Here is a 19,462-nt window from a genome sequence, read left to right as displayed (position 1 = left end):
CACTCGAAGCGCTCGACCAATCACAACACACTGATCCAGCTGACCAATCAGAGCACAGTGTGCTTTTCAGGAGGAGGGGCTTCATAGAGACAGGAAGTAAACAGAGCATTACTGACAGACTGGGAAGAGAGGAGCCGCAACAATGGAGAATATGAGGAGAATAATCAACCTGTTCTAGGAGAGCCTGAAACACAGTTTGATTATTGTCAGATATTATTATTGATTATTGTCAGATACTGATTATTATTGATTATATTGATTATTGTCAGATATTATTATTGATTATTGTCAGATACTGATTATTATTGATTATATTGATTATTGTCAGATATTATTATTGATTATTGTCAGATACTGATTATTATTGATTATATTGATTATTGTCAGATATTATTATTGATTATTGTCAGATGTTGATTATTATTGATTATATTGATTATTGTCAGATATTTTGATCTTCTTCCTGTCTGTGTCTGAAGGCCATCGAGCTTCATCTGCCGCAGGACATGAGGAGGAACTCGCGCTCGCTGTATCTCGGACGCATGTTCAGCGGGATCCCTGTGGTCAGACTACGCTTCCGGCGGCGGGTTCAGACCGGGTGAGGGTCACATGATTCACAGGATCACATGATCTGAGACACATTAGGGCTGGGACAGTGAATACGATTTTTTCTGAAAGCATCGGGATTCTCTCTCCAGTCCATCCTGAGTTTAGTTCCTGACAGCAGAGGGCGCTGTGTGTCTCCCGGTGCTTTACACACACACACACACACACACATATATATTATATCATATGTGCGTCCATATATTGCATTGACGCATTATTCAGTATATGTGTTCCCCTCAGATTCACGGCAGAGTTTGACCTCAGGACCTTTGACCCCGAGGGCGTGATCTTCTTTGCCGGCGGACACTTGAACAGCTCCTGGATTGTTCTGGTGGTGCATCATGGGAAACTGGAGCTGCAGCTGAAGTACGGAGCCGTGAGTCGAGTGACGAGCAGCGGCCCGCAGGTCAACGACGGCCAGTGGCATAAGGTCAGAGGTCACTGCAGGGGTCACGACTGAAACAAGTTCAAAAAGCTCACAGGGAGGCCACAAATGAAGAGAAAAAGTGCACACACTCCATACACACGACAACAAACACAGATTCACACACTCGTCATTAAATAATTCCATCACTTTCTCACGGTTCTTTTTTTTTAATTTGTGATCAATATTTTTTTATTTTAAGTTAACATACCAGATACAAATCAAGGCTCACTGAACTATAAACAAACAGATGCCATGAAAACTCTCCACATATAAGAAAATATATATATATATAAAAATAAAAATAAAAAATGTATAAATATATATATATATATATATATATTAATAATATTATATATATATATATACTGTATATATATATATAAGAATATTTCTTATATTTCTGCAGTTCTTAAAAAGTCTTAATTTGAAAAGTGGAACGTTTTAAACTCATAAAATCAAGACATTAAACGTCACACGAGGGAGTGTTTTCCTTTAATGTTTAAAAGTGTGTGTGTGTGTGTGTGTCCCAGATCTCAGTGGAGGAGCAGGGGCGGAGTCTCGTCATCAAGGTGGACAGGGAGGCGGTGATGAAGATCGCAGTGAACGGGGATCTGTTCACCATGAATAAAGGCATGCATGAGCTCAACCTGACGGTGGGAGGCGTTCCCTTCAGAGACGACGGGCTGGTCAGCAGGGTGAGTCACACACACACACACACACACTGTACATGAGTGAAAACTGACTGTACACTGACCAAACCCTCTCACACGTGACGCAACTACTGTACATGTATATATATATATATATATATATTTTTTTAATTTGTGTGTGTGTGTGTGTGTGTTTTAGATGTGTGTATTGTATGTTCTGTTGTTGACATCAGTCTCATATTATTACATACGTCTCATCATTCTTTCACTAGCCTATAATGTTTCATCAGCCTCTCATAGGTCTCGCATCAGTCTCATATTATTACATACGTCTCATCATTCTCTCACTAGTCTATAATGTTTCATCAGCCTCTCATAGGTCTCGCATCAGTCTCATATTAGTCTCAAATCAATCTGGTTAACTGGAGTGTGTGTGTGTGTGTGTGTGTGTGTTGATGATCGCAGGTTAACCCTCGACTGGACGGTTGTATGAGGGACTGGCACTGGTTAACTGGTGAGGACACATCGATTCAGGAAACCATCAGGAATAACGAGCGCATGCAGTGTTACGCCGTCGAGGACCACAGCGCCTTCTACCCCGGACATGGCTTTGCATACTTTAACCACAGCCATGGTGTGTGTGTGTGTGTGTGTGTGTGGCTCTCAGTCGGATTTATGTACATATTTCAAATTTTAGTTTTCATTTTTAGTTATTTTATTACTTTTTTTGTTTTTGTAAATAGTTTTTTTTATAATAGTTGTGGTTAAGGGTAATCTCCCTGCGTCCCGTAGGAGACGACCAGACGCTCCGTGTGCATGTGACCCTGCGCCCCGCCTCCTCGATCGGGGTCCTGTTCGCTCTGGTCCGTCAGGATAAAGTCCCGTTCTCCATCTCTCTGTCAGACTATCATCCCGGGACACTCGAGTGGAGTGAGGTGTGTGTGTGTGTGAGAGAGTTTGAGTGAGAGTGACTGAGTGTGAGAGTGAGTGTGAGAGTGTGAGTGCACAAGCATGTCTGTGTCTGTGTGTGTGAGCAGGATTGTGTGTGTGTGTGTGTGTGTGTATGAGATGATGGTGTTTGACATGTTCTGTCTGACCTCTGACCCTACAGCACGTGCTGGTGTCGTTCGGTGATGTGGTGGTGGCCAGTGTCCCAGTGAACCTGTGTGATGCACACACACACACAGTGAACGTGACGGTGTTCGGAAACAGTTCTGGTACTGTACTGGAGGTGGACGGGCGTCTCGCTCAGATCGAGCTGGAGGAGAATGGAGACGCTCTCGATCTCACGTCATCATACAGCACCTTCATAGGAGGCATCCCAGGTAACGGCTCACATCGGTCTCCGTCTCAAATCAGTTTCATTCGTCTCACTTCAATCTCTCATTCGTCTCACATCAGTCTCTGTCTCAAATCAGTTTCATTCGTCTCACTTCAATCTCTCATTCGTCTCACATCAGTCTCATATTAGTCTCACATCAGTCTTATTTCAGTCTCATATTAGTCTCGCATCAGTCTTATATTAGTCTCTCATCAGTCTTATATTAGTCTCTCATCAGTCTTATATTAGTCTCACATCAGTCTCATATTAGTCTCACATCAGTCTCATATTAGTCTCACATCAGTCTCATATTAGTCTCGCATCAGTCTTATATTAGTCTCACATCAGTCTTATATTAGTCTCACATCAGTCTCATATTAGTCTCACATCAGTCTCATATTAGTCTCGCATCAGTCCTATATTAGTCTCACATCAGTCTTATATTAGTCTAACATCAGTCTTATATTAGTCTAACATCAGTCTTATATTAGTCTCACATCAGTCTCTCATATTAGTCTCGCATCAGTCTTATATTAGTCTCACATCAGTCTTATATTAGTCTCACATCAGTCTTATATTAGTCTCACATCAGTCTCATATCAGTTTCTCATATTAGTGTCACATCAGTCTCATATTAGTCTCACATTAGTCTCATTAGTCTCACATCAGTCTTATATTAGTCTCACATCAGTCTTATATTAGTCTCACATCAGTCTCTCATTAGTCTCACATTAGTCTCACATCAGTCTTATATTAGTCTCACATCAGTCTCATATTAGTCTCGCATCAGTCCTATATTAGTCTCACATCAGTCTTATATTAGTCTCACATCAGTCTCATTAGTCTCACATCAGTCTTATATTAGTCTCACATCAGTCTTATATTAGTCTCACATCAGTCTTATATTAGTCTCACATCAGTCTCATTAGTCTCACATCAGTCTTATATTAGTCTCACATCAGTCTTATATTAATATTAGTCTCACATCAGTCTTATATTAGTCTCACATCAGTCTCATATTAGTCTCACATCAGTCTTTCACACACTAGTGAAACATCATTTTTGGTTTGCCTGTAGTGCTTGACCAGCACTGTTGAGTGTTATTAACGGGGTGTGTATGATATCTGCACACACTTCAGTCACAGCGTTTTAAGCATCTAGATGTGAGTGACGATGTCTTCTGTGCAGATGTGTCTCTGGTGTCCACCCCGGTGTCGGCCTTCTTCACGGGATGCATGGATGTGCGAGTGAACGGTCAGATGATGGATGTGGACGAAGCCCAACACAAACACAACGACATCCGCTCTCACTCCTGTCCTCTGGTGACCTCGGAGCAATAACAGAAACCCACCCTCGAGTGCTTTCGACCGCGAGAGGATCCGCTTAATCAGGATCCGATCCTCTGCACACTCGCGGCACGCACATATAGCACAGCCATATTGATGTATTATTACCACTGCTTACATTAGACCAATCGAACACAAGCTACTGAGAGTGTGCTGGAAAATACTGTATCTGTACATATGCCACTGTAAAATGCTTTTAGAGGACGATTTAAAAACAGCCACGCTCATCGATTAAGGCCTTCAGGCTCGATGTAGGTGCTCAACTTCACCATCATGGATTCATTCACTGGCTTGAGTTTTTTTAATCTTGTTTTTATTGTTGAAGTTGTTTTGTATTCCGTTCATGTTTGCTCTGTGTGTGAGAGTGAAAGGCTTGTTGAAAACAAATAAAGACGATATTGTTATTACGATGATTTCTGTCCATAATGGTGCAGGTGGTGGTGACAGCCAGGGGGGATGGCCGTGAGCAGATGGAGACCCAGGCTCAGCCAGTGGTGTCACAGCTGTAAACGCCTCATCCAGGCTGAGCAACAGCATCCATATGGAGATTAGCTTGAGGAATAAAGAGGATCCCTCTGGATAGAATGTTTCGTGTCCTCAATAAAACACATTCAAATTAAATGCAGAAAAACCCAGCAGTAAAATCCATATTCATAAAACCTCAATTGCGCTGCTGCGTTAATGTTTCTATAATCACTCCTGTCCCAGATTCTCATTCTCTTCTCATACTCACATTAGCAAACACACTAGAAGTCACACAGACACACACACACATTTTATTTCCTTGGTAATCCGACTGCATTGTTGTAGTAATCGAGCAGTTTGTTGTTTGTATAAACTGCACAATATTGCAGAGCTGGATAGCATGGCCACTAATAATAAGTGGGACAATAAAGACATCTAGTGGTTGAAGTGAACACATTTAACATCAAACCCACAGTGCACTTACTCTTGTGTGGAAAAATTAACACACATCCCTCCCTAGAAAGTAAGCAGTGCCCAGCACAACTAACACAAATATGTTTTAAGAATGGTTCCCGTTAAAAATAACATTTAAAAAAAAAAGCGTAATGGGTGGTTCTCCGAAAATGAAAACGTTCAATTTGCAAACGTGAAAACGTTATGGGAACGTTCAAAGGACATTCAAAAGTAAAACATTAGATGAACGTCCAACAAAGTTTTTAATGAAAAAAAAAAAAAACAGTTCCGTGGACTATGTATAACTATTTATAATGTTTTGAGAGATAACTTTATACTGTAATGTTATGTTGAAAGAGCGTTAATGAGATAGCGTTCTGAGAATATAAAAGAAGGACCTTTTATATTCCTATTTAATGGGAAATTATTATGTAATAATAAACCCATGTGGAATTGAGTGTGTATATTGTGGCTGAGATTGAGTGTACTGCGCCTTTAAGAAAGTCGCTCCGTTCTCGCGCACATTGTGTCCATATACCGGTCCATCGCGGTCGTGTTGTGTTTTCATTCTCGTTCTGAACGGTCATGTCTGTTCATTCCGCTGAAGATCCGTTCCCGTTTCACGGGCTACTTCCGAAAAAAGAGACCGGTGCTGCCTCGTTCCTAACCAAGTTCCCGGAATACGATGGCCGAGGGGTGCTCATCGCTATCCTCGACACCGGGGTGGACCCAGGGGCCCCGGGCATGCAGGTAAATCGAGCCCGCGGCTTCAGCTCAGCACTAGGCCGTAATGGGTTTTACCCCCGTTTAAGGAACCACAGACACTGGACGGTACCGGAACCCCCGTGTCATTATTTAAATACTGAAGCACTTACATATTCGAAGCCAATTAAGCTGATTAAATCTGCAAAACACATAAACGACATGTTTGAAAGGGCAAGCTGTGTCATCCTCATCAATGGCAGTGACTTACAAAGAAGCACCACGGCTATACCATAGTTTCCCAGACGTGTACTATGGGATTTGTGAGGTATATGATATGGCAGAAACAGTTATAAATTATTGTGGCATTAATCTGTCATCACAGAAACATTGTAATCTATATGACAATGGCTGTTTCCAAACCAGCAGATTAGCCTTGATCTAGATAGGGCACAGGCCTCCAGGTATCATCATATAAAGTTAAACAGCCAGTTAATAATAATACTACTGAGAAAAGTAATACATGATTGTTTTTTCCCCTGTGTTTTATTGTTATTCATAAGTATAGTATATATTAATTCAGATTTAATTCATTCTAATCAATGTGTTTATTTATTTTCTATTATTATATTACACCGCTTTTCTTTGTGTTTACATCCATTTTTATTTATTTTAATCGTTTTTATTTTAGTTGAATGTTTAATTCAATTAATTTAAATTGAATTTATTATTTATTTAAATACATTTTTATATACATACATATATTTATCAATTTAATTTAATGTTTTTTTGTACATTTTTACACTGCTTTTCCTATTTTTATGTGGTTCAAGCATTTGTAATTATTAAAGGTTTTATTTATTTATTTTTATTTAAATTAATATAATGTATTCATATATTATATATTTACATTTATATATTCATAATTAATAATTTTTTATATTCATAAAATATTTTTTTACATTTTACTAAGCTGCTCTTATTTATTAAAATTCAATTGTATTTATTAATTTATTTTAATCAATTTTGTAATCAAATGCATTCTTTTGTATTAGTAAAGTTTATTTAATTTTAATCTTATTTTTAATTATTTATTTTTACATTTCTTTGCTGCTTATCCCCCTGTTTAAAGGATCCCTGTAAGAGGATCCAGCAGCTGTTTTTACACACACACACACACACACACACACACACACACACACACACACACACACACACACACACACACACACACACACACACACACACACACACACTCACCTGTTCTAGTTGTCCACTACTGAGGGAGTCATGTGACATGTCTTGTTTCGGTCTCGTCCGGCAACTCTTGGGATCATGTGTTCAGCACTGATCTCTCTTAGCATCTACGTTTGCATGTTTTCATGTCAGCTGATCTGATTTGTCTGATTCGTCAGATCACCACAGACGGGCGGCCGAAGATCGTGGACATCATCGACACGACGGGCAGCGGAGACGTGAACATGTCCAGCGTGGCGGAGCTGAAGGACGGCTGCGTGATCGGACTCACGGGACGCACGCTCAGAGTACGCTCATATTCACCCGACACACACACACACACACACACTTCAGGCAAGCTTTCAGACGCTCGGGTTACTAAAACTACATCAATAACATGTTTGGGTCTCATTTTTCATCCTGAAATCAAAAGAAAGAAAAAGTATCTTTATTTAGACTTCTGTTCGTCTTTTGTGTCACAGAGTGGAGATTGCTCTGGTATCATATTTATATCCATATACACAGAATTGAACACATTTACAACAACCATTGCACCATAATAATAATAATAATAATAATATAAAAAAAAATGATTCAATCCTATCAATTAAGAAAGTGCCATGATGCCAACCGTTCTCTTGGACTGATAACAAAAATAGCGTGGTTTAAATGTAATTTTAATGTGAAATAGAATTGAATATTTCTTGTAATTAGGGTGAAACATGTGTGTGTGTGTGTGTGTGTGCCTCAGCCTGTGTGTTAATGTGGTGTTTCCTGTTTCTCTGCAGATTCCGGATGACTGGGAGAATCCGTCGGGGAAATATCACATCGGCATAAAGAACGCTTATGATTTTTTCCCTAAAGCTCTGAAAGAGCGAATGCAGGTAATGTTCGCCAGAGCTGATGTCATGTGACCAGGGTTGGGGATCAAAACTCAAAAATACTTGTCATAAAATTAAAATTTCGATTCCTTTGTGAGCATTTGAACATGACTGATGTTGTTGTTGACTCATTCAGAAAGAGCGTAAGGAGAAGCTGTGGGATCCGGCACACCGGGCCGCTCTCGCCGAGGCCAGTCGCCGGGCAGAAGAGTTCGAGCAGAGTCACCCCAACCCTTCACAGGTCAGACGCTGGAGCGCACGCTTGAGGAACACGTGGAACACTCATCCTTCCCTCGCCCCACCACAAGCCATCAAATATACAATTTTTAGCCTTGGACTCCTGATAAACACTTTTTTTTTTTCAAAATGAATCGAGGGAAGGATGAACTGTCATGACCGTGGCGTTACACTGGTCGATTCTCCTCTATTGTGTCGAATATCGAGAGAAATGCTTCGTGGGCGGGGCTTGATTGTGTCTGTGGGGAATCGATTGGATGGTTGTGGTTTGCTATTGGCTGATCTCATGTGAGTGACAGGTTAAAGCCCCGCCCTCGTCATCACAGAAGAGATGCTGATTCTGATTGATGTTTATGGATAAATCATTATTACAAACTGTGATTAAAAAGTTTAAACTGTGTGTGTGTTCAGATGGAGAAGCTGCAGAAGGAGGAGCTGCAGTGTCACGTGGAGCTGTTGGGGACCCTGGAGAAGAAGTACAGCGACCCCGGGCCGGTTTATGACTGTGTGTCGTGGCACGATGGCGCCACATGGAGGTCAGAACATGCACAACTAAACCACCAGCTTTCCAAGCCCTGAGATTCTCCAGCATGTAAACGTGCCGCTCGCTGTCCTTTAAATGAATAAATAAACGCACAACAAATGAAACCAGCAGTTCCTGTAGAGGAGGATATTTCATGTTTAAATATATAGATTACAGTATTTAATAGGGCTGGGTAATAAATATCGATTTCTCGATATTAATCGATTCTTATTTTTACGAACCGATATCGATTCTTAAATCTCAAGAATCGATTAGTCATCCTGTTTCATTTGAATGAATGGAGCATTGTTCATCCAAAAAATCGCAATAATCTTTGTCCTTTGTTACTATTGATATGAAACAAAGTCTCAATTTTCAAGTTACGTCCATTTTCTGTAGAAATTCAAAAACATAAATATTGTTTTGTCGCTGTGGCGTGAGATCGCTCTGGAGAAGCAGCAGCGCTGATCTCTCTTCCGGCTTAATAATACCAGTCACAGCGCCAAATAAACATGAATGAGCATCTGAAAGTGTGTTAAAGATAGAGTACAACTTATCCAAATCCGGATCATGTCACATTGATTCGCTCAATCAGCGTTTCAACCGTGGAAAGACGTCAGTTAAACAGCTTGTAATCAATGTCATCGTCATATTTACCTCAGAAAACACACATAAACTCGTTAGTCAGCTAGAAAAAATAACTCTAGAGAGGAGCATTTAGCTAAATATATACACCATATTACATATGCATTATAATCTTAATGTTCTTTAATATTTAATGCATATTTGAATAAATCTGTCAAGTTTTTATGACAGCCACTATTTAAATGTTTATATTTCATATAATCTTCTTATTATAAAAATAAATAAAAGTGTAATTTAAGTGTTTGTATAGCTACAAAACATTCATTATTACCTTCATATTAGGCTAATGAAGCCTATAGGCTACAACTAGACTCCCATAGTTCACAGCATTAGTTCAGAGATTCGATTCCCTTGAGAAAATTGGCCATTTATGGTAACTGATATCCAAAATAATGGATATTGAATCAAATCGAAATCGAATCGAATTGTGAAATTTGTCTCAATACCCAGCCCAAGTATTTAACATCAACAAGTGTCAGTTCTGTTATATTGGTGAAAGTGCTGTATAAATGAAGGTGTGTGTGTGTGTGTGTGTGTCAGGGCTGTGGTGGACACGTCTGAGACCGGAGAGCTGTCGTCCTGCACCGTCCTGCGCTCGTACCGGGAGAAACAGGAGTACGCCACGCTGGGACTCGCAGAGATGCTCAACTACTCGCTCAACATCTACGACGAGGGAAACACGCTGTGTATCGTCACTAGCGGAGGTGAGGACAGCGAGACCTCGTTTATGACCGGCGTACACCACACACACACACACACACACACGTGACAGGAAGTGCTCTATTGGCCCTGAGAGGGAAATTTGCCAGCATTTCACCAAAACACATTTTTACACATAAAAATAAATAGACTTACTCATTAGAGCCAGACCGATATATCGGCCGGTATTAGGCATTTTCCATAATATTGGTATCGGCAGTTATAATGGCCAATAAATGAATATTTAAAAAATAAAATAAAAACGGATGAAATACGCTTCAATCATCTCATCTCTCCTTGGCCTGTTATATTGAAAATGTATGTTTTACAATTTGCAGTATGCAGTATTGCTAAATTATGGCTCATCATAGACTAGCTAACCAAAAAGCTAGCTAATGCCACTATCATCAGTGGAAGACCGCTAACGTTAGCATTAATGAGCTTGGAAACCACAATGAACTTTTTCTGCCTAAATAAAGTAATGATTACTGTATTTATAACTAGCATATCTCTAGTTACAGTCCCTGCATTGTAAAATGTAAGTTATACTTGCGAGGAGTGAACATTTAGACATAGAGAAAAAGTATCAAACGTATCTTGTGCAGAAAAGTTAGCTTTTCTTTTACACGTGTGTGAAATCCAACAATATTTAATAAAAACAAAAAATATCGGCCGATATATCGGATTTTAAAACCCAAAAATATTTAATAAAAACAAAAAATATCGGCCGATATATCGGATTTTAAAACCCAAAAATATTTGTATCGGTATCGGCCTTCAAAATCCTTTATCGGTCAGGCTCTAGTACTCATGATACACATACGTCGTGATTTATGAAAACAAGTGCTGGGCAACGATCAATCGCATCCAAAATAAAAGTTTGGGTTTAAATAATGTGTGTGTACTGCGTATAATTATTTTGTATGTTTAAACACACACACACACACACGTGCATGTTTCTCTGTTGTTGATCGTGTGGGAGAGGAATGTGTAAAAAGTGCAGACAGTGTTTTCTCTTCTTCAGTGCTTTAATTTTTTTATTTGTATAATAAAAATTGTACAAAAAGATAAACTCTTCCGCTGACTGAGGTTTACAAAGGGAATTGCACAGTTTTATAAGTCTGAATATTGTTTGCCGTATGCCATTTTTGGCTCTGGGGCGCACGCACACTTTTAGTAAGAATACACCGTTTCATAAACGAGACCCCACGTGTGTGTGTGTGTGTGTGTGTGCAGTATCTGTGCGTCAGCTGAATGCATGTGTAACTGAGATTGCGAGTCTGCATGTGTTTGCAGGAGCTCACGGCACACACGTGGCCAGCATCGCAGCCGGACACTTCCCCGAGGAGCCCGAGCGCAACGGCGTGGCCCCGGGAGCCCAGATCCTGGCGCTGAAGATCGGAGACACGCGCCTCAGCACCATGGAGACCGGCACCGGACTCATACGAGCGGTGAGAGCACACCACAGGGCGGAAACACCCTCGCGTTCGGGACACGTTTACATCCGCTCGCTTAAACACTCCAGCATGCGCCGGTCGTTGAAATCACAGATGTGCATTTTACTCCTCGCAGCAATGCTAAAACATAAACGTGCGATAGGCTAAGATAGGATATGCCTGCGCGCAGGCATGTACTGGCCATCGGGACTACCGGGACATTCCCGGTGGGCCGCGGTCTGGTTGGGCCGGCGGCCCGGCGCGTTATGTATTTTGTTTTTAAATCATTATTAATTGTAAATATAGCCTATTCTATCGTAAGTATATTGTTATATTGTCCAATTCCGGGCATGTGTCTCTCTCATGAAGCCGCATGAAGCTGACGCGAGCTGCGAGACTAACAGGTCTGATGGCCAATCGGAATCAAGTTCAAATCTAGACTTGAAAAGCGGCCGCTTTACAACAACTGCAGTGATGCGATGTGATGATGTGCAACGAAATTCATGTCAAAAGAGTAACATCTCTAAACGTAAAGGGGGACCGAGAAGTCGAGAGAGAAAAAACGACAAGACAACGACAACAACTTGAGGCAGATGCCACCAAATGTGTTAAAATAAATGAATTATTTGCTGGACTTTAGTGAAGATGTCAGCAGGGCGCGCCTGACTGCTGAGGTGAGACATTTAGAATGATAGGCTACACGTAGCCTTCTGCATTGTTTTGTTTAAGCATGTTACGATATTCCAGCTGTAATAGGCCTCCACTCACTGATCGATATAAATGACATTTAAAATTCTCAGCTCTCTGGTTCTGTCCATTTTATTACGAAATTCAGACAATACCGTTTTGCCGCTAGAAAATAACGTGACAGGTCGCTTTAGCGCCTCAGTTCAAGTAAACCGATCATCTGTTACTTTTTATTTAAAGATAAGATACAATAGCCTACAACTTATCAAACGGTATATGCCTCATAAATAATATCAATCAGTGCTTTTCAACAACGGAAAGAGATAAAACAGCAGGAGAACAATTATGTCACAGAACGTTACAGTTACCTCAGGAAAGCCATTTAATGACAATAGCACATAGTTGACTTGAAAAATAGCTATAGAAAGGAGTATTTTGCATACTTGCATACCTTTCAAATAGCTATAGAAAGGAGTATTTTGCATATAAATATGCACATATATATATATATATTTTTTTTTCAATTTGTATCCCTGAAAGTGCCTGGCAGAAGCCTTATGTGTCATAGGCTAAATGTGAACAAAAGACAAAGATAAATAACTCACTGCTCTTGACTAATAGCTTTAACAATGATATATATATATATATATATACTATATACACTATATAAATGATATAGTATAAATGAAATATAGGTATACTATATAAACTATATTTCATGAGGTGAAACATCACTGCCAGGTCCTGGCAGTGATGTTGCACCTCATGAAATATAGTTTATATAGTATAGCCTAAGAATATTCTATTAGAATAATAAGCGGCACAAATTAAGACCAGTTATTTACAATAAAGCCTTATAAAATCATTTCCATTTTATTTGTTTATTATTTTAATATTTTTTTCTTGGTTCTGATAGTAAATAAAATCTAATCAGTAATTTTACATGCAGATTAATGCACGTATAGATGTGTGTGTGTTTGTGTGTGTGTGTGTGTGTGCATAGTGGGCCGGTCTGGATGAAGTGTCCAGGGCTGATTTTTTGTCCCAGTCCAGCCCTGCCTGCGCGACTCTAGTGAGCAACGTGCAAATCAACGCTTAACACACGATATGACTAGTGCTGTCTCTCTCAGGTTGCGGTCTTTGATTTTGAAATCATTTGATTTCAAGTTTACATGGAAATGTTTAGAGAAAAACAGTGTAAAAAAATGTAAAAAGAAGCAAATATAAATAAGTTAATATTTAAATAAATTTGAGGTTTTTTTAAATTAAAAACAATTTTAAATAAAAAAAATCAATACATTAATAGATTAAAATGAATTGGTTAAATAAATAAATTTGATTAGGACTAAAGTATTATTTTATTGATTAAAATAAATAAAAATAAGAAAAGCAGTGTAAAAATAATTAGTATATATATATGCACTATATATGCGTGTGTGTGTGTGTGTGTATATATATATATAAGATTGGACCAAGTAAATAACTAAATAATTTGATTAAAACAAATACATGACATTTGATTAAATAAAAATGAGTTCATTTCATCAATATAATTTGATTAAAATTAATAAAATCCATCTATCTTTAAACAAAAAAAAATGTATAATTAAAAAAAAAAAAATAATATAATGGACACATTAAATATGTCAGAATGGATACAAAATATCAAAACAAGGGTGTCATTTATTTTAAAGAGAAATATTCTCAATCATGTTGATATTAGGATTCCCGTATTCACTAAAACGCACCCAAACACTGATTAAAACTTGCTTTATTTTGTTTTTATTTGTTGCAGATGATTGAGGTCATAAAGTACAAGTGTGATCTGGTGAACTACAGCTACGGCGAGGCGACGCACTGGCCCAACTCGGGGTGAGTAATCCCTTACTTTACGTTTTTGTGGGAAAAGTAATTAAATTACAGTAATTAATAGCACTTAAAGGGTTAATTCACCCAAAAATGTCCAGTCTCAAGGGGGCGAGTAATTACTGACAGTTTTCATTACCCGTCGCTGCCGGTGAGAGAGCCGACCGTGTCCGCTGGGAACGCCTCCTCGACTCACGTGTGCGTCTGCTTGCTCCTCAGGAGAGTCTGTGAGGTCATCACGGAGGCGGTGCAGAAGCATAACGTCCTGTTCGTGTCGAGCGCTGGGAACAACGGCCCGTGTTTGTCCACCGTGGGCTGTCCCGGAGGAACCACCAGTAGTGTGATCGGTACCGACATGTGACTCATATCATTCATTGTGTTTTCATACAGAGATGAGAGGAATTGAAATTTCACTTTTATAACAAGTATCTGATTCCTAACCAATTGAATTTTGATTCCCAACCCAACTTGGCGATAGCATTGCCACTGATATGTAATGTCAATAATGATCCGCTGTGTGCAGGTGTGGGCGCTTACGTGACGCCTGACATGATGGTGGCCGAGTACTCGCTGAGAGAGAAGCTTCCCCCGAACCAGTACACGTGGTCGTCACGCGGGCCCAGCACTGACGGCGCTCTGGGCGTTAGCATTAGCGCTCCCGGCGGAGCCATCGCCTCCGTCCCCAACTGGACGCTCCGCGGCACACAGCTCATGAACGGCACCTCCATGTCCTCACCCAACGCCTGCGGGGGGATCGCGCTCGTGCTCTCAGGTGCCGACACACGCTTAAAGGAGTAGTTCACTTTTGAAAAACGTTTGCTGATAATTTACTCGCCCCCGTGTCATCCAAGATGTCCATGTCTTTCTTTCTTCAGTCGAAAAGAAATTTAGGTTTTTGATGAAAACATTCCAGGATTTTCTCCATATAATGGACTTCAATGGGGACCAAACGGTTCAAGGTCCAAAAGACAGTTAATAACAGTTTCAGATGCAGCTTCAAATGTCTTTAAACGATTCCAGACGATGAATAAGGGTCTTATCATGCGAAACGATCAAAACTTATTCCAAAAATGTAACTTTTCTAAGGACAAATGCTAGCCTTGCTCTATTCTGTGAGGCGCGTTTGCAACGTCACATAATACGTAATTACGTTCAAAAGGTCACGGGCAACGTAGCCGGAAGTACAGAATCAAAATCGTCCGACATCGTTGTTTTACCTTTTAATTCCTTTTTTTGTAAACGGCGTTTGAGTTAGTTTGCACGTTCAACTTATGCGTTCAACTTGTAAACACTCTGACTCTGTACTTCCGGCTACGTCGCCCGTGACCTTTTGAACGTAATTACGTATTACGTGACGTTACAAACGCGCCTCACAGAATAGAGCAAGGCTAGCATTTGTCCTTAGAAAAGTTACATTTTTGGAATAAGTTTTGAAATAAGCGATCGTTTCGCTTGATAAGACCCTTATTCATCGTCTGGAATCGTTTGAAGACATTTGAAGCTGCATCTGAAACTGTTATTAACTGTCTTTTGGACCTTGAACCATCCGGTCCCCATTGAAGTCCATTATATGGAGAAAAATCCTGGAATGTTTTCATCAAAAACCTAAATTTCTTTTCGACTGAGGAAAGAAAGACGTGGACATCTTGGATGACACAGGGGCGAGTAAATTATCAGCAAAAATTTTTCAAAAGTGAACTTCTCCTTTAACATGAGCAGAACTCAGTTCTCAGATCAGTGGATATTGGACTGGTTTTGGTCCTTCTGTTGGACTCTCACACATGAATTATGTTGAATATCTGATACACAATTAGATAATACCAGTTTAGCTCAACCAGTGACCAAGCAATGCTTCATGTTGTTCAGTGTGTGTGTGTGTAATTACAGAAAACACACTTCAGCAAAACACGATCAGCTCAAAGTGTCCGAATCATTTCTGGTAGTCGCTGTATGAAGAGTTATTGGGTGTAATATGTCCTTATTTTGCTCTCCTCACTCACAGAAATGAACTACAGTGTCCTGATCACACACTAGTGACACAATATCACACATTACACCAGTTTGGTTTGACTATGTGTGTGTTTTCCAGGTCTGAAGCAGAACGGTGTGTGTCCCACGGTGCCGGTGGTGCGGCGAGCTCTGGAGAACACGGCTCTTAAAGTGGATGATATCGAAGTGTTTGCACAGGGTCACGGCATCATTCAGGTACTGAGACGCAGACAGTGCTCGAGTGTGTGTGTGTGTGTGTTCATGGATCATGAGTGTGTGTTTGTGTAATGCGCAGGTGGAGCGTGCGTTCGACTACCTCATGCAACACGTGTCTCTGCCCACCAGCGGCCTGGGCTTCAGCGTGACCGTCGGGTCTCAGAGAGGAATCTACCTCAGGGAAGCGGCCCACGTCACCGGCCCGTCCGACCACGCCGTCGGCATCGAGCCCGTGTTCCCAGAGAACGCAGGTACACGCTACGCTTCATAGAGGAACTGAACTCAACACTGCATTCAGCTGAAAATGACGAATTTGGTGTTACGGGGTCAAACAGTAACGCTTCCTTTTAGTTACCCATGTAAATACTATGTACTTATTTTACTAACTACAATTACTGGGTAATAACTAGTACTAACCCTGAACCTACCCCTGTTCCATGTACTTACCTTATCTTAGCCAGTACTTTCTAGGTAAGTACTGTACTGTAAAAGGAAACGGTACCGGTCAAACATTACCCGATTTTAAATACCATATAATCCTCTCATTAGGGCATTTTACCACCAAATATTGGATTTAATCTATTTATCAAATCTAAATTTAATATTTTTTTATATTACTACCCACTGTAGTCATCATTTTATTCCTTAAAACTCACCAAAGTTACATATTTAATCGTTGAAGAAAAAAGGATTCATGGCTTAAAATATCATGAATGTAACTCGACACCCTTGCCTCATTTAGTATGTGCGGTTTTTGCATATGCAAATAAGATCCACACGTTGATCTGATTGGTTACAAGGTGGTTTGTGACGTCAGAAACACCAGCGATTTCAAAGCGTGTTTTTGAGACTGTCTTTGGTTCACTGCAGTTTTAAAGGGATACTCCACTTTTTTTGGGGGAAATAGGCTCATTTTACCACTCCCCCAAAGTTAAACAGTCGAGTTTTACCGTTTTCGAATCCATTCAGACGATTTTTTGATATTTAGAAGAATATCAGTAACCAGACCGTTTCTGGTCTCATTGACTTCCATAGTAGGAAAACATTTACTATGGAAGTCAATGAGACCAGAAACGGTCTGGTTACTGATATTCATCTAAATATAAAAAAATTCGGCTGAATAGATTCGAAAACGGTAAAACTGGACTGTTTAACTCTGGGGGAGTTAAGTGAAGTAGTGAAGTGAAGTATCCCTTTAAGGAGCAAATACTCAGGAATGCTGTCGACTTATGAACTTACACATGGTGTGTGTTAAACACCACATACACACATAAACAACATAAAACGCTGGATTTACACCACAGGGGGACTTTAAAATGTTCAAATCAGATCCAAAAAGGAAGTGTAATGACAATTCATCATCTTTTTTGCTGAATTTGGTGCAATGGATTCTGGGATTGCATCTGGGATAGTGTTAAAGCGCTGTATAGATGGAGACTTGACTGATCAAGCACACTAACTCCACAGCTCTTCTCCGCAGAGAACTCGGCCCGTATCTCTCTGCAGCTGCATCTGGCTCTGGTCTGCAACGCTCCGTGGGTTCAGTGCCCGTCACACCTGGAGCTCATGAACCAGTGCCGCCACCTGAACGTGCGCATCGACCCGCTGGGCCTTCGAGAGGGGCTTCACTACACCGAGGCACGGCACCACATTCACATTCCCAGCGTTTAAATGTCCCGAGATGTGATATGTGAAATGAAAATTAGCCCATGGTTTAATCAGTTATATTAAGAATGTTCTGGCTCTTCCAAGCTTTATAATGGCAGTGAAGGGCCGTTTCTTGTATATCTCAAAGTCATATACACCTAGAATAGCTTGAGGGTCAGTTTCATTTTTGGGTGAACTCCTCCGTTAATGATGGTGTTTTGCAGGTGTGTGGGTTCGACACGTCGGCTCTCGGCGCTGGTCCTCTCTTCAGAGTGCCTATAACGGTCATCATCCCTGCCAAGTGAGTCCAACTACACACGCCTGCGTCTGTCCGTGAGGGTGTGTTTCTGACGTGTGTTTGTGTCTTATAGAGTCACTGATACTCGCAGTCAGGAGGTCGCGTTCACAGATGTCCACTTCAGACCGGGACAGATCCGCCGGCATTTCATCAACGTTCCACATGGAGCATCATGGGCAGGTAATGTGTGTTTTGGCTAACCTGGCCGAGAAATCTTTACAGTAGTTCACTTCAGAATAAACATTTCCTGATAATTTACTCTTTCACGTCATGCAAGATGTCCGTCTCTTTCTTTAGTCTTCATGTTTTTCTCCATATAGTGACTTCAACGGTTTGACGGCTTGACGCGATCCAGCCGAGGAATAAGAGTCTTATCTAGACAAAACATCGGCCATTTTCTGAAAAAATAAACATTTAAATAGTTTTAACCACTAATGCTGGTCTTGCACGAGCTGTGTAATCAGGGCATCAAACCATTGAAGTCACGATATGGAGAAAAATCCTGGAATGTTTTCCTCGACTGAAGAAAGACAGACATGAACATCTTGAATGACGTGTTAATGTCAAGGAAATTCAATTCTGAAGTGAACTACTCCTTTAATGTTGCAGTCGTGACAACACTGGTGTGGATGAATGATGCATCTGTGCAACACAAATCTATGATTATTTTCTCAGAGATCTCATTAACGTCTCACTCTGGAGACGTGTCGTCAAAGTTCGTCCTGCATGCGGTTCATCTGGTAAAGCAGCGAGCGTATCGAGCCAATGAGTTTTATAAGTTCTCGTCTCTGCTGGAGAAAGGCTCGCTCACGGAGGCGTTTCCTGTGCTGGTACGCAAGACATTTACAGTTTACATATGTGATAAAAGGGATAGCTCACCCAAAACTGAAATTATCTACATCTGTCCATCATAAAAGTGCATCTATCATCATAAAAGTGCATCTGTCCATCATAAAAGTGCATCTGTCCATCATAAAAGTGCATCTGTCCATCATAAAAGTGCATCTGTCCATCATAAAAGTGCATCCGTCCATCATAAAAGTGCATCCGTCCATCATAAAAGTGCATCTGTCCATCATAAAAGTGCATCTGTCCATCATAAAAGTGCATCCGTCCATCATAAAAGTGCATC

At 40.4% G+C, this 19,462-nt stretch overlaps 2 protein-coding genes across 4 annotated transcripts in view; both read left to right on the top strand.

Moving 5' to 3' along the window:
* gas6 (growth arrest specific 6) overlaps nt 1-4,757 on the top strand; it is a 13,056-nt gene extending 8,299 nt beyond the window's left edge. Inside the window, exons 9-15 of the mRNA XM_039646989.2 lie at nt 480-598; nt 847-1,036; nt 1,564-1,728; nt 2,149-2,317; nt 2,476-2,618; nt 2,795-3,008; nt 4,193-4,757. Coding sequence (XP_039502923.2) covers nt 480-598; nt 847-1,036; nt 1,564-1,728; nt 2,149-2,317; nt 2,476-2,618; nt 2,795-3,008; nt 4,193-4,344 — 1,152 coding nt within the window. The 3' untranslated portion in view covers nt 4,345-4,757. The remainder of the gene's footprint in view (nt 1-479; nt 599-846; nt 1,037-1,563; nt 1,729-2,148; nt 2,318-2,475; nt 2,619-2,794; nt 3,009-4,192) is intronic.
* Nucleotides 4,758-5,767: 1,010 nt separating this feature from the next.
* Nucleotides 5,768-19,462, top strand: part of tpp2 (tripeptidyl peptidase 2) — a 32,233-nt gene continuing 18,538 nt past the window's right edge. For all 3 annotated transcript variants that reach the window (XM_039646973.2, XM_039646972.2, XM_039646971.2), the window contains exons 1-16: nt 5,768-6,018; nt 7,386-7,514; nt 7,995-8,090; nt 8,224-8,328; nt 8,736-8,860; nt 10,033-10,196; nt 11,488-11,642; nt 14,110-14,186; nt 14,400-14,527; nt 14,704-14,952; nt 16,270-16,385; nt 16,465-16,636; nt 17,866-18,023; nt 18,257-18,333; nt 18,404-18,510; nt 19,006-19,160. In XM_039646973.2, coding sequence (XP_039502907.2) covers nt 5,854-6,018; nt 7,386-7,514; nt 7,995-8,090; nt 8,224-8,328; nt 8,736-8,860; nt 10,033-10,196; nt 11,488-11,642; nt 14,110-14,186; nt 14,400-14,527; nt 14,704-14,952; nt 16,270-16,385; nt 16,465-16,636; nt 17,866-18,023; nt 18,257-18,333; nt 18,404-18,510; nt 19,006-19,160 — 2,178 coding nt within the window. In that variant the 5' untranslated portion in view covers nt 5,768-5,853. The remainder of the gene's footprint in view (nt 6,019-7,385; nt 7,515-7,994; nt 8,091-8,223; nt 8,329-8,735; nt 8,861-10,032; nt 10,197-11,487; nt 11,643-14,109; nt 14,187-14,399; nt 14,528-14,703; nt 14,953-16,269; nt 16,386-16,464; nt 16,637-17,865; nt 18,024-18,256; nt 18,334-18,403; nt 18,511-19,005; nt 19,161-19,462) is intronic.

This window comes from Pimephales promelas, chromosome 6 (assembly GCF_988280905.1).
Source record: "Pimephales promelas chromosome 6, fPimPro1.hap1.1, whole genome shotgun sequence".
Classification (NCBI taxonomy): domain Eukaryota; kingdom Metazoa; phylum Chordata; class Actinopteri; order Cypriniformes; family Leuciscidae; genus Pimephales; species Pimephales promelas.
Note: the sequence above shows the minus strand (reverse complement) of the source record. Positions and strands in the feature narration are given on the sequence as shown.